This window comes from Odocoileus virginianus, chromosome 2 (assembly GCF_023699985.2).
Source record: "Odocoileus virginianus isolate 20LAN1187 ecotype Illinois chromosome 2, Ovbor_1.2, whole genome shotgun sequence".
Classification (NCBI taxonomy): domain Eukaryota; kingdom Metazoa; phylum Chordata; class Mammalia; order Artiodactyla; family Cervidae; genus Odocoileus; species Odocoileus virginianus.
In genome coordinates this window covers 10,226,417-10,239,039 of record NC_069675.1, presented here as the reverse complement: position 1 = coordinate 10,239,039, position 12,623 = coordinate 10,226,417, and the positions used below count along the sequence as shown (strand labels likewise).

The 12,623-nt window shown below is 40.2% G+C and overlaps 2 protein-coding genes across 4 annotated transcripts in view; one reads left to right on the top strand and one right to left on the bottom strand.

Annotated features, from left to right (window-relative positions):
* Nucleotides 1-9,975, top strand: part of MTHFD2 (methylenetetrahydrofolate dehydrogenase (NADP+ dependent) 2, methenyltetrahydrofolate cyclohydrolase) — a 53,384-nt gene extending 43,409 nt beyond the window's left edge. For both annotated transcript variants that reach the window (XM_070476025.1, XM_020895929.2), the window contains 6 exons: nt 4,654-4,776; nt 5,210-5,362; nt 5,778-5,885; nt 6,741-6,833; nt 7,224-7,349; nt 8,740-9,975. In XM_070476025.1, coding sequence (XP_070332126.1) covers nt 4,654-4,776; nt 5,210-5,362; nt 5,778-5,885; nt 6,741-6,833; nt 7,224-7,349; nt 8,740-8,903 — 767 coding nt within the window. In that variant the 3' untranslated portion in view covers nt 8,904-9,975. The remainder of the gene's footprint in view (nt 1-4,653; nt 4,777-5,209; nt 5,363-5,777; nt 5,886-6,740; nt 6,834-7,223; nt 7,350-8,739) is intronic.
* A 29-nt stretch (nt 9,976-10,004) lies between these two features.
* SLC4A5 (solute carrier family 4 member 5) overlaps nt 10,005-12,623 on the bottom strand; it is a 136,497-nt gene continuing 133,878 nt past the window's right edge. Inside the window, exon 26 of one of the 2 annotated variants that reach the window (XM_070476001.1) lies at nt 10,005-12,588. In XM_070476001.1, coding sequence (XP_070332102.1) covers nt 12,423-12,588 — 166 coding nt within the window. In that variant the 3' untranslated portion in view covers nt 10,005-12,422. The remainder of the gene's footprint in view (nt 12,589-12,623) is intronic. The other variant, XM_070476007.1, reaches the window with a different exon arrangement.

The following is a 12,623-nucleotide window of genomic DNA, read 5'->3' as shown; positions in this document are numbered from 1 at the left end:
TCTCCTCCTCACGACCTTGTCATGGGTGGGATCTCGTGTGCTGGCTCCCGGCACCAAGGAGCAAGTGTCTTTTAATTTCATGGCTGCAGTCACCACCTGCAGTGATTTTGGAGCCCCAAAAAACACAGTCTCTCACTGTTTCCCCATCTATTTGCCATGAATTGATGGGACAAGGTGCCATGATCTTAGTTTTTTGAATGTTAAGTTTTACGCCACCTTTTTCACTCTTCTCTTTCACCCTCATCAAGGGGCTCTTTAGTTCTTCGCTTTCTGCCATGAGGGTGGTGTCATCTGCATATCTGAGGTTATTGATATTTCTCCCAGCAATCTTGATTCTAGCTTGTGCTTCATCCAGCCCAGCGTTTCTCCTGATGTACTCTGCATATAAATTAAATAAGCAGGGTGACAAAATACAGCCTTGACATACTCCTTTCCTGATTTGGAACCAGTCTGTTGTTCCATGTCCAGTTCTAACTGTTGCTTCTTGGCCTGCATACAGATTTTTCAGGAGGCAAGTCAGGTGGCCTGGTATTCCCATCTCTTTAACAATTTTCCACAGTTTGTTGTGATCCACACAAAGGCTTTGGCATAGTCAATAAAACAGAAGTATGTGTTTTTCTGGAACTCTCTTGCTTTTTCGATGCTCCAGAGGATATTGGGAATTTGACCTCTGGTTCCTCTGCCTTTTCTAAATCCATTGTGAACATCTGGAAGTTCACGGTTCACATACTGTTGAAGCCTGGCTTGGAGAATTTTGAGCTTTACTTTGCTAGCATATGAAATAAGAGCAATTGTGGGGTAGTTTGAGTATTCTTTGGCTTATAAATGGGTCTTATTTTTGTATACATTCAGTCAGTCTGTATCATTTGGTTGGAACATTTAATCCATTTACATTTAAGGTAATTATCAATATGTATGTTTCTATGACCATTTTCTTAATTGTTTTGGGTTTTATTTGTTTTGGCTCCGCTGGGTCATTGTTGCCATGTTCAGGCTTTCTTTCTTTCTTTATTTTTTTTTTTTTTATGTTCAGGCTTTCTTTAGTTGTGGTGAGTGGGGGCTACTCTCTTGTTGTGGTGAGTGGGGGCTACTCTCTTGTTGTGGTGCCGGGGCTTCTCATTGCAATGGCTCCTCTCGTTGCAAAACATGGGCCCTAGAGTGCATGGGCTTCAGTAGCTGTGGTGCGTGGGCTGAGTTGCCCCATGGCATGTGGGATCTTCCCAGACCAGGGATCAAACCAGTGTCCCTTGTATGGCAAGGCAGGTTCTTAACCACTGGCCTGGGAAGCCCATTGGGTTTGTTTTTGTAAGTCTTTTTCTTAAGTTTCTCACGTAGAGGTCGTTTAGCGTTTGTGGTAAAGCTGGATTGATGGTGCTACATTCACTTAGCTTTTCCTTGTCTGTTAAGCTTTTGATTTCTTCACTGAATCTGAATGATATTCTTGCTGGGTAGAGTAATCTTGGTTGTAGGTTTTTCTTTTTCATCACTTTAAATATATCCTGCCTCTCCCTTCTGGTCTGCAGAATTTCTGCTGTAAAATCAGCTGATATCTTTAGGGGATACCCTTGTATGTTACTTGTTGTTTTCCCCTTGTTGCTTTTAATATTTTTTCTTTGAATTTAATTTTCATTAGGCCAGTTAATATGTGTCACAACGTGATTCCTCCTTGGCTTTATCCTGTATGGGGCTCTCTGTGCTTCATGAACTTGGGTAGCTATTTCCTTTCCCATGTTAGGGAAGTTTTTGACTATAATCTCTTTGAATATTTTCTGAAACCCTTTCTCTTTCTCTTCTTCTTCTGGGACCCTTATAATTTGAATGTTGTTGTGTTTAATGTTGTCCTGGAGGTCTCTGAGACTGTCCCCATTTCTTTTCATTCTTTATTCTGCTCAGCAGTTATTTTCACCATTCCCTCTTCCAACTCACCTTTCCATTCTTCTGCTTCAGTTATTCTGCTATTGATACCTTCTGCTGTATTTTTCATTTTAGTTATTGTGTTATTCATCACTGTTTGTTTTCTCTTTAGTTCTTCTAGGTCCTTGGTAAACATTTGTTGTATTGCCTCAATGCAGGCCTCCATTTTTAAAAATTTAATTTAATTTTATTTTTTAACAACCAAAACATTTTGTATTGTAGTATAGCTGATTAACAGTGTTGTGATAGTTTCAGGTGAATGGTGAAGGGACTCTGCCAACATATATATGTGTCTGTTCTCCCCAAACCCACGTCCCATCCATGCTGTCCATGCCTCCATTTTATTTCCAAGATTTTGGGTCATTTTACTAATATTTCTCTGAATTCTTTTTCAGGTAGATTCTATTTCCTCTTCATTTATTTGGTTGTATAGGTGTTTACCTTGCTCCTTCATCTGTAACATATTTCTCTGTTGTCTCATTTCTGTTGATGAGTAGGGCTGTGTTCTTCTTGCTGACTGTTTGGCCTGAGGCATCCAGCATTGTTGCTTGTGGGCAGTTGGGTGGAGCTGGGTCTTGGTGCTGAGTGAGGACCTCTGGCAGAGCTCGTGCCAACAAGTATTCTCTAGAGATCTCTGGTGGTCTAGAAGCCTGAACTTGAAGCTCCCATCACAGGAGCTTCTGACCCACATCCTGGGAACCATGACCCCACAAGCCATGTGGCATGGCAAAAAAGGAAAAAATCAGACAAACAAAGCCCAAGGCAAATAATAACAAAACTGAGACAAATATACAAAAAAGAAAACAGACAAATATAACCCTCAACAAGTGATAAAAACAAATCCAAGTAACCAAAAAACAAACCAATAAAAAAAACAACAACAAAAGAAAAAAACAAGGAAAGCAAAAAACAAGAAGACACCCAAACAAGAGAGCCCGCAAATGAAAACTGATGATAAAAACAAACCTAGACCAAGATCATGGCCTCTGGTCCCATCATTTCATGGCAACAATGGAAACAGTAACAGACTTCATCTTTTTGGGTCCCAAAATCACTGTAGATAGTGACTGCAGTCATGAAATTAAAAGATACTTACTCCTTGAAAGAAAAGCTATGACCAACCTAGACGGCATATTAAAAAGCAGAGACATTACTTTGCCAACAAAGGTCCATGTAGTCAAATATATGGACTACTGTAGTCATGTATTGGATGTGAGAGTTGGAGTATAAAGAAAGCTGAGTGCCAAAGAATTGATGCTTTTGAACTGTGGTGTTGGAGAAGACTCTTGAGAGTCCCTTGGACTGCAAGGAGATCTAACCAGTCCTTCCTAAAGGAGATCAGTTCTGGGTGTTCATTGGAAGGACTGATGCTGAAACTCCAATACTTTGGCCACCTGATGCGAAGAGTTGACTCATTGGAAAAGACCCTGATGCTGGGAAAGATTGGAGGCAGGAGGAGAAAGGGACGACACAGGATGAGATGGTTGGATGACATCACTGACTCGATTGACGTGAGTTTGAGTAAACTCCAGGAGTTGGTGATGGACAGGGACGCCTGGTGTGCTGCAGTCCATGGGGTCACAAAGTGTCCGACACGAGTGAGTAACTGAACTGAAACTGAAAGCTAAACAGAAAAGAAAAAAAAAAATCAAACGAACTAAAAGAAAAGCTCTGTGTGTGCTCCTTTCACCAGGGTCTGCTCTTGAAGCTGGCCCAGAGCACATGTGTCAGCACAGGCTGACTGGAGCATAGGCTTCCGTGGGCATGACCGCAGGGGCTGGAGCAACTGGAAGAAGCCTTGGAGGGGGGAGCCCTCTGCCTGCCTGGACCCATGACTCACGGGGGCTTTGAGCGGGGGTGGTGCTTGGGTCCACTGGGCCCCCAGCAGTCAGAGGAGGCCTTGGTGGAGGTGGGGCTCAGGCCTGGAACCCCAGCAGACTTGCCAGGGTCTGAGAAGACTGGGGAGACCGTGGCTTGAGGGGTGAGCGAGCCTGCCACACGTCACCCAGCCGAGGCTGCTGGGCAGGCGTGAGCTCCCATCACTGCCCGAGGAAGCTGGTTGGTGGGCAGGGAAGGGTTCTGCAGTGGTGACCCTACCCTTCACGTGCCACTCAACAATAGTGCCTTGCTCCCACTGTGGCCCAAGACCCTCCCCCACCAATACCCCAGGCCATCCCCTTACCGCCAACTGCTGTCCCCTCCCTGGACCCACTCCCCAAATCCCACTCACCAGCACCCAGCCCTCCTCCCCACCGTGAGACACGCAGACTGGGGTTCGAAGGGCTGCAGCATGGACTGTATGCACAGGCTCCACTCCGTCCTGCCCCACACACGCTGGCTGCTGCATTCCGCTCCCATCCTGAGGTCCCCCTAAGGAGCTGACCCCCGCTGTGAGCGTGCTTCCCTGAGTGTGGGATTGTTTCCTGTCCCCCAGCTTCCCCCAGGGAAGCTGGTCCTGTCCTGCCTCCACTGCTGCCCTCTTCCTTCCCACACCATACCTGGGAAGGGCGCTAAATAGAAAAGAAAACAAAATTTTTCTTTCTGAAAAAAGATTGCGCTGGGACTCCTTCCATCCCCAGGTGTCCAAGGCTCTCTACCAGTGCCCAGCGTGCGCTCCATAAGAACTTCTCTGATGCGCTTCTGGCATACCGTGAGGAGACGTGAACTGTATGTTATGTTCTCCTGCTCCGCCATCTTCCATAATCTATTTTTTTTTTTAACCTTGAAAATTTCTTATAGGAATCAACAGTGAGACCATTGTGAAACCAGCTTCAATTTCAGAGGAAGAACTGTTGAATTTAATCAGTAAACTAAATAATGATGATAATGTAGACGGCCTCCTTGTTCAGCTGCCTCTTCCAGGTGAGATTTATATAGCACCATTTAAAATGATTTCTGAGGCGTGGAGAGGCTTGTTTAGCTTATACAGTTGGCTCCTCATGTTTATTTGTCTTAAAGAAAGGGGAGGTAAATCAAGATTGAGTGAGTATGTTGTTAGATATGAGACAGACCTACTCAGAATACCAATTACTCCCTGACTTGGTATTGAGATATTAATACAAAGGACAGTGGAGGGAAGCAGTTTGGGGAGGACAAGAGGACACTGGTTTGGTCTTGGCATTTGACTTTGCTTGCTGTGTGTTCCCAGTGCACAGATGAGTAAGTTAAGGGGTGAGTTACAGAAGGGGAATGGGTTTTTACTGCAGACCAGGTAAGTCGGAGTCAAGCAGTGCTAACTATGTAACACTTGTTACATAGTTGTAACGCTTGACCTCTGCTCTGATTTCTTTTTCAGAGCACATTGATGAGAGAAAGGTCTGCAATGCTGTTTCTCCAGACAAAGATGTTGATGGCTTTCACGTAATTAATGTAGGACGAATGTGTTTGGACCAGTGTTCCATGTTACCAGCTACTCCATGGGGTGTGTGGGAAATAATTAAGCGAACTGGTAGGTATATCCATCTCAGTATTATCAAAACATACTTACAAAATGGTAAAAATTCCTACAGAACAAACAGTGGAAACCCCCACCTCAGATCATCTAGTCCTACTCCCCAGAGCCTAACTCCCTTAGCAATTGCCTACAACTGTTTTTGCTGCTTAATCCAGAAAACTCTGAAGGAAACTTAAGCTTTGATGGTGGTAATAGTGCACATTCATATAACATTTTGCAGCTTATGTTTCCTTTTAGCTTTCACTATGTGTAGCAAGTGATGGTTCAGTTGACTGATGAGTCAGTAAGCTAGTGATTTCCTTCATTATCACAATTAGAGTCACATCCTAAAGTGTCAGTCTTCCTTTTTCTTAGGTGCTCTAAGATAATCTGGCCCTATGTGAAATGCAAATATATTTATTTTTCACAGGCATTCCAACCCTAGGGAAGAATGTGGTTGTGGCCGGAAGGTCAAAAAATGTTGGAATGCCCATTGCAATGTTACTGCACACAGATGGGGCACATGAACGGCCCGGAGGTAAGAATATTGCTCTCAGGAAGGTGTCCTCTTCTCCCTTGTGAGAAAAACTCCAGAGACTACCCTGTGGATGCTTGGAAGTGTTTGTTAAGCTTTACTTGTCTTTGTTATAATTTTGTTAATAGGTACTTTGGGAGTAATCTTTGTAGAAGAAGATGTACTCAATGTTACTTGAGAGTTAATTTATATTCACTAATATGGAACTAGTTCAGAAATAGATATGTCTCAGAAATTTGAGTTTTGAGTGTAACCATGGTTATAGACAATTAGAATTTTCAGTTATGGGTTTGATAGTTGGAGCTAAGAAGTATGCCTTATTCAAAGTTAGTGTCCTGATCTGTGCCATTTTATAGGAAAAAAAAGATCTTAGACCATTGCAAAGGATTGAATTCATATGACTGTAATGTGTCATCATTATTATGTTAAATTGAGAAAAACTCTCAAATCAAAGTGATATGTTATTATCATAAAATGACCATACATGATTATATCAGAGATAAAATATATCAGAACTAAATATTTCTGCATATCTTTCAGCACACTTTTAAGAAAAATCCTTGAGTAATTCTAGTGACATTTTGTTTAGAAAGACTGTTAAAAAGGATAAGGAATAAATCTAATGATATATGACTCCAGAGGGTAGAGCTAGGACCAACAGGTAAAAGTTACAAGAAATGGAGTATTAGTTTGTTGTTTTTTTTTTTAATGACAATTGGCTGCCCAGAAAGTATGGTGTAAGATTTGTCAATTATTTTTCAGAGGTCTTGAAAATTTCTGGCATGGTTTGCCTAGTTGAAATCTAATCCATTCCTAGCTTTGATTCAGAAATTAAAACATCTGTTTTTTAACTCACAGGCGATGCCACTGTCACAATATCTCATCGGTACACTCCTAAGGAGGAGCTAAAGAAACATACAGCTCTTGCAGATATTGTGATCTCCGCTGCAGGTAAGAGCACCGGGGAGGGGGTGGAAGTACCTTGCTCAGAGGATGAAGATGGACCTCTTATCTTCAAATTTGCCTACTGCCCTGTCATTTTATTCCATATTCCCCTAGGTTTGACCATAATGTCAAAGCTGCTTGCAAAGATGAGATTTGTGGTTGGAATACCGATTTCTGGCATTCCATTATATATTTGATGGATAAATGTTATTTCTACAGCCTCAAAATATTTTTGTTTACTATATGAAGTTTAACTGTTTCCCTGGTTAATATTTTTTTATCAGTTTTTGTAAAACAAGATAATTCATTCTTGCAGGTATCTTGAAATTGATAAGAATCTTAGAGGTGGAATATTCTTTTCAGTACTAAATTGATCATTCCTATCTCCTTTTCTAGGTATTCCAAATCTGATCACAGCAGATATGATCAAGGAAGGAGCAGCTGTCATTGATGTGGGAATAAATAGAATTCAAGATCCCATAACTGCTAAACCCAAGTTGGTTGGAGATGTGGATTTTGAAGGTAACTTTTTAAAATAAAAAAATCAGTAAATACTACTTTTACTGGACAATTAGGGCAGACTATTTACTTTTTCTTTAACTTTCAAACTTTTATTACCTGGTTATAACCATTTATTATTATGCTTTTCATGATAATTAAGACAAATCTTTTAAAAAATTACAGTCATTCTAGAATTTTAGGTGTTTGTATCATCAAATTATGGAGAACAAATATAAAGTTTTCAGGGAATTTCTTTCTTCCCTTTAGGGTTATTCTATAATGAAAACAAGACTTTTAATAAGTCTGGAAAATTTAATTAAGTGATTTTTCTAAACCATTGAGTCTCCTAAAAAGTATTACAGACTTCTAACTTTCATACTGAGAGGAGAGATCTCAGACTTGCAATATTAAAAGTCCAGGAAAAAGCCATATTATTAAAATTTTGGAATTCACTGGTATATTTCTCATTTCAGTTCTGAATTTGTCTGAATTTTATGCTGATAATTCTATTTCTAGCTTTCTATTTTTTTTTTCTCAAGCAGTCAGACCCAAGCCTAGGTATCTAAGTAATTTTTCCCTTTAGATTGGATTAAAAAGAATCTTTTTACTTTCCAGAAAATTACTTTGCTTGGTGCTTTGGGCAAACAGTATAGTTAAATAAATAGAATAAAATTAAGAAGATATTGTAGGCAGGTTTTAATTGAAATAATCCTTACTATTATTATAGTTACACTTCCATACATTTACCTACTGAGATATTTATTTTTAAATTTATTTAATATGGAGAAAAGGATGGCTGGTTATTTAAGTACATTCACTGAACAACTCTGCTTATTATATGCATGTTGTTTTATTATTGGTTTTTTGGCCACACTGCACAGCATGTGGGATCTTGGTTCTCTGCGAGTGCTCAGTTGCTCAGTCATGTCTGACTCTTTGCAACCCCATAAACTATAGCCCACCAGGCTCCTCTCTCCCTGGGATTTTCATGGCAGGAAAACCAGAGTGGGTTGCGGTTTCATCCTCCAGGGGATCTTCTGACCCAGAGACTGGACCCAAGTCTCCTGTGTTGCCTGCATTGCAGGCAGATTCTTTACCACTGAGCCACCGGGGAAGCCCTTAGTTGCCTGACCAGGGATCAGACCTGTGCCCCCTACAGTGGAAGCTCAGAGCCCCAACCACCGCCTCGCCTGGGAAGTCCCTAAATGTGTGTTGCTGTGTTAGTATGTTCAGAAGCCCTTGTTCTTGGGTAATGTAGATGTACTTCTTTTTTTTTTTAATGAGTTTGAGGCTTACTGAGATGCTTATGTGTATTATTGCTTTTTCTTTGAATGCTTCTTCCATGATATGTTAAAGTACATAGAGTTTCTTTGCCATAATGAAAGAGTTTGCCTGTCTTATTTCTGTGTAGGAGTCAAGAAGAAAGCAGGTTATATCACTCCAGTACCTGGGGGTGTTGGTCCCATGACAGTGGCAATGCTGATGAAGAATACTATTATTGCTGCAAAAAAAGTGCTGAGGCTCGAAGAACGGGAAGTACTGAAGTCTAAAGAACTTGGAGTAGCAAGTAATTAACTATTGTGTCTTCTGTGTCATGAACAGCACTCCAAGCCAGTTCAAGAGGAAAACCAGGTCAATAGAAATGCAATATATTTTCTTTACTTACATGGCTTTAAACAATGCTTTGTATTTATTGTAAGCTTAAATGAGTGGCTGTTTGCACACATAGCTCTGCAGTAACCTACCAGGGAGCATGCCGCTATCGTGCTGGGTCATGCGATCCAACCAAGAGAAGCATTAACCTAGAGATTAACAGGGAGGACCCTGTCACACTGAGAATGGCTGCTTAACTTTGTCAGGCTGCTTCAGTTAAAATTTGTCTTCTTTAGAAAGGCAGCTATGCTCACCATTATACCACCAGTGCTGCCCAAACTTGTCTTTTCTATGATTACATTTCCCAAGTGCCATTCCAATAATGAGTTGATGCTCACTTTAGGTTCCAAACCTTTTGAGTTCAACTGGTCAAACCAAAGGAAAAATGTTGCTAGAGAAAATTAGGGAAAAGTTAAAAAAGAAAGAAATGATGGTAATTGAGTAGAAAAAATTTACCCTAATTTATATATGTACTGATGATAAACAGAAGGAAAACTGCATGTTAATAGTCTCCTAAGCTACCATTTTGTGATTCAGTGATTGGGAAAATGTTTGGGGTTTTCCCATTTGCTATTAGCCCTTGTTTTATGTTCATTACCGTTTGGGGTCTCCCCATTTTACTTTTCTAGGATTGAAAGGCTTATTTGATAAATTATTCATGTGTGTTGTCATATTTGACTTTTCCTATATCCTCAAACTTCATTGTCAAATTTTTATATTGTTGGAGGCGTCTGTATGGTTTCTTTAGTGTGTCTTGAAACCTATTTTTTGAAAACATAACTTGGGCTTGATAATCATTAGGGCAGCTATATATAAGTATGCAACTTACTTTGCCACCAAAGAACTGTCAACAGCTGCCGGCTTTTCTCTGCTGCACCTGTTGGCTTTCCTTGATCGATTTTTGAGAGTGAGAGTTAATACTGAATTTAATCAGACTTTATTAAGGGACTTTTTTGCATCATTTTAATTTTTTAAATAAAACACTTCTGACTGATATGGAATGAGTTTCTGAAATACTTCGTCTTTCTGCTACTATCTTCTTGTGACTGAATTTTTCTCATTGGATGTAATCAATTTAAATATTCCTATATTTGGTAACATCCAATCCTATGCCTTTAACAAATTGGTTTAAAGAGCTGTGGAGAAACTAGCCTAGTCCTTTTAATCGTACATCCCAAGCCAGAAGTTTCATCTGTAAGATTCATTTCAGTGGTTAGTCTTGTTCTGAGTATTTTAAACCACATGTTCAATTTACACAGGACTTCTTGATGTGTTTTGCCAAATCTCTCCCTCCTCCACATTATATATATAAAATTTTTTTCCTGTGTGTGTGTGTTTAAAACATTAGTTTGATTGCACAGATCGGAAGGTATTTGCTGTGGCATATTTGCGGCTTGGGTAGGTCCCGTGTGTTCTGCTCGAGGGCTGGGTATTTGGCTTTCATAAAGGCAGGGGCAGCTCCTGCTCCAGGCAGCTTGAGGCAGAGAGAGGAAGGAGAACAGTGCAGAGCCGCCCTTCTCCCGCTTGTTCCCTTGCTGCCTTATGCTTTTGATAGTTTTCTGGAGATGAAGAGGGGTGATAGTTCTAAAGGTGTTTTTGTAAGTGAGGTATAGTTCCTGTCTGTACGTCATACCTACTGACTCACCTAAATTATTAAACGTGGAGCAAGATGAGCAGATGGAATTAAGTTTTACTGAGTTGTAGTTACAAGTGGAAAAAAGTATGACCTGTATGAAGAAGTAACAATATGTCAACCTGTTAAAAGCTATTAAAATTTAAATGTTCCTGTGTATGTGTACAAAATGCAAATAACATACAAGGTAAAAATTACAGTGATCAATTTACAACAACAAAAAAATCAACATTTTAGCTTTCCAGCTTGTTTGATTAATCAAGCACATTTACTCCTGAATCCATACCATTTCTACAGCACAGTTTGGACAAAGTGCTATTGGAAATCAGCCAGGTTTTAAAACTGCAATGTTCAGAGCAGATTGTTAGCACTCCCAGAATTGGTGTAGATGAAGACAAAGAATTTATACTTAAACTCAGGCAATGGTTCTGGATTAGTGAGCAGCTAAGCAATTCTGCTGCTCTCAGTAGAAGTGGTGGAGGTTTAGAGCTTTACCTCATGGCAGTATCCTTAGAAGGGACTTCTGATATTTAATTTCATGAACACTGAGAGCTTTCTATGGACCAGGCACTCTACTGGCTCTGGGGATCAGAGGCAATTAGCTATCCCCATACTCAAGTTGGTTGATGAATCTAGTGTCATTTGTACCTTTAAAAAATAGAAAGGAATAAAGAAAAAGCACCTGCATTTGTCATCTTGAGTAAGTCTGGTAACTGTAACTAAAGTAATTCACTCAAGATTCAAATCCATAGTTGTTTTGGAGAAGGTAAATGTCAGATGCACTGGGGCTATCAGGCACACAGTGCCTGATAAATAAACATGGTTGGTGTTTGTTAAATGTGAATTGAAGATAAAAAGACTGACCTTAAGCACGGTTTGTGATTAATGGGTTTTAATCTACCCAGTTTGTTTCCAATTATTCCTTTAAAGTACTAGTCTGACTAGTATTACAGAGTTATAATCTTCCAAAATTTCACATTAGCCTTGCCTAACACGTAGTGTTCATGTGAATGCTAGTTGGACTTTGGGAATCAGGCCATTGAAAACTTGCAGGAAAGAGCTACCCAAATGCATCAAGAAATGTGATTCTGTGCTTGAAAAACCAGTGATACTAATTTAAAGGATCATTTGGTTGATTTGCCATGTGACTTGAGATTTCACTTAATTGTTTTTAAAACATCCACTCGAATGTGTTGGTTCTTTCACAGCCAGACTTTCAGAACTAGCTGTCACCCTGGGAAAGCCCCAGTCACACTTCTGTGCTGGAACAAGGCCCAGAATGCAGATGGTTCAAACTCTTCATAGAAAACTGAATGGGATGGAGAGATAAGAGGACCTTTTTAGCATTTCTTAGTATGCAAAACAAAATTTCCAACCTTGGTCTATTGAAGTACAAGTATTTTAACAGTTCTTTTAAGACCATCTAGATAATTTAAAATCTAAGCATTAAAAAAATCATAACTGATATTTGTTTTAAATAAAAACTGACTAGTGCCCCTTTATCTTATCTACAGTTTTAAGAGGCAAGCATTTTTTTTTTCATTTCAAAAGAAATGTTACCATTTCTATGCTGGATTGCATTTTAAAATAAGGTGTACCAGTAAGCTTTAGTTATTTTCATAACTACAAAGGGAAGAAAAGGGCTTTGCATGACAGAGTTCCAGTTTTCATCGAACAAGCAGAATGACTCTCTCTGCTTGGTAAATACAGGAACAGTCTTCGAAAGTGAAGGGTTTTGGCCCAGACTCTTACGGTGAGGACTAAACCAGGCCCTCACTCTGTGCCCTGTCTCGGGGAAGCTCTTCCTCCTAGAGGGTGGTCTCGCCATCAGCGTCTCTCCCATATCTGTCCATGTCTGTGAAGTCACACTCGGGCTCCATCTCTATCTTCACCTGTGGCACCATGAAGACGGGGCTCTGGGAGTAGTTGAAGGCAGGTGAGGCAGGACAGGAGATTTTGAAGTGCAGGGTGATGCTGAATGAGAAAGAGAGGAGGGAAGAATGATTTTT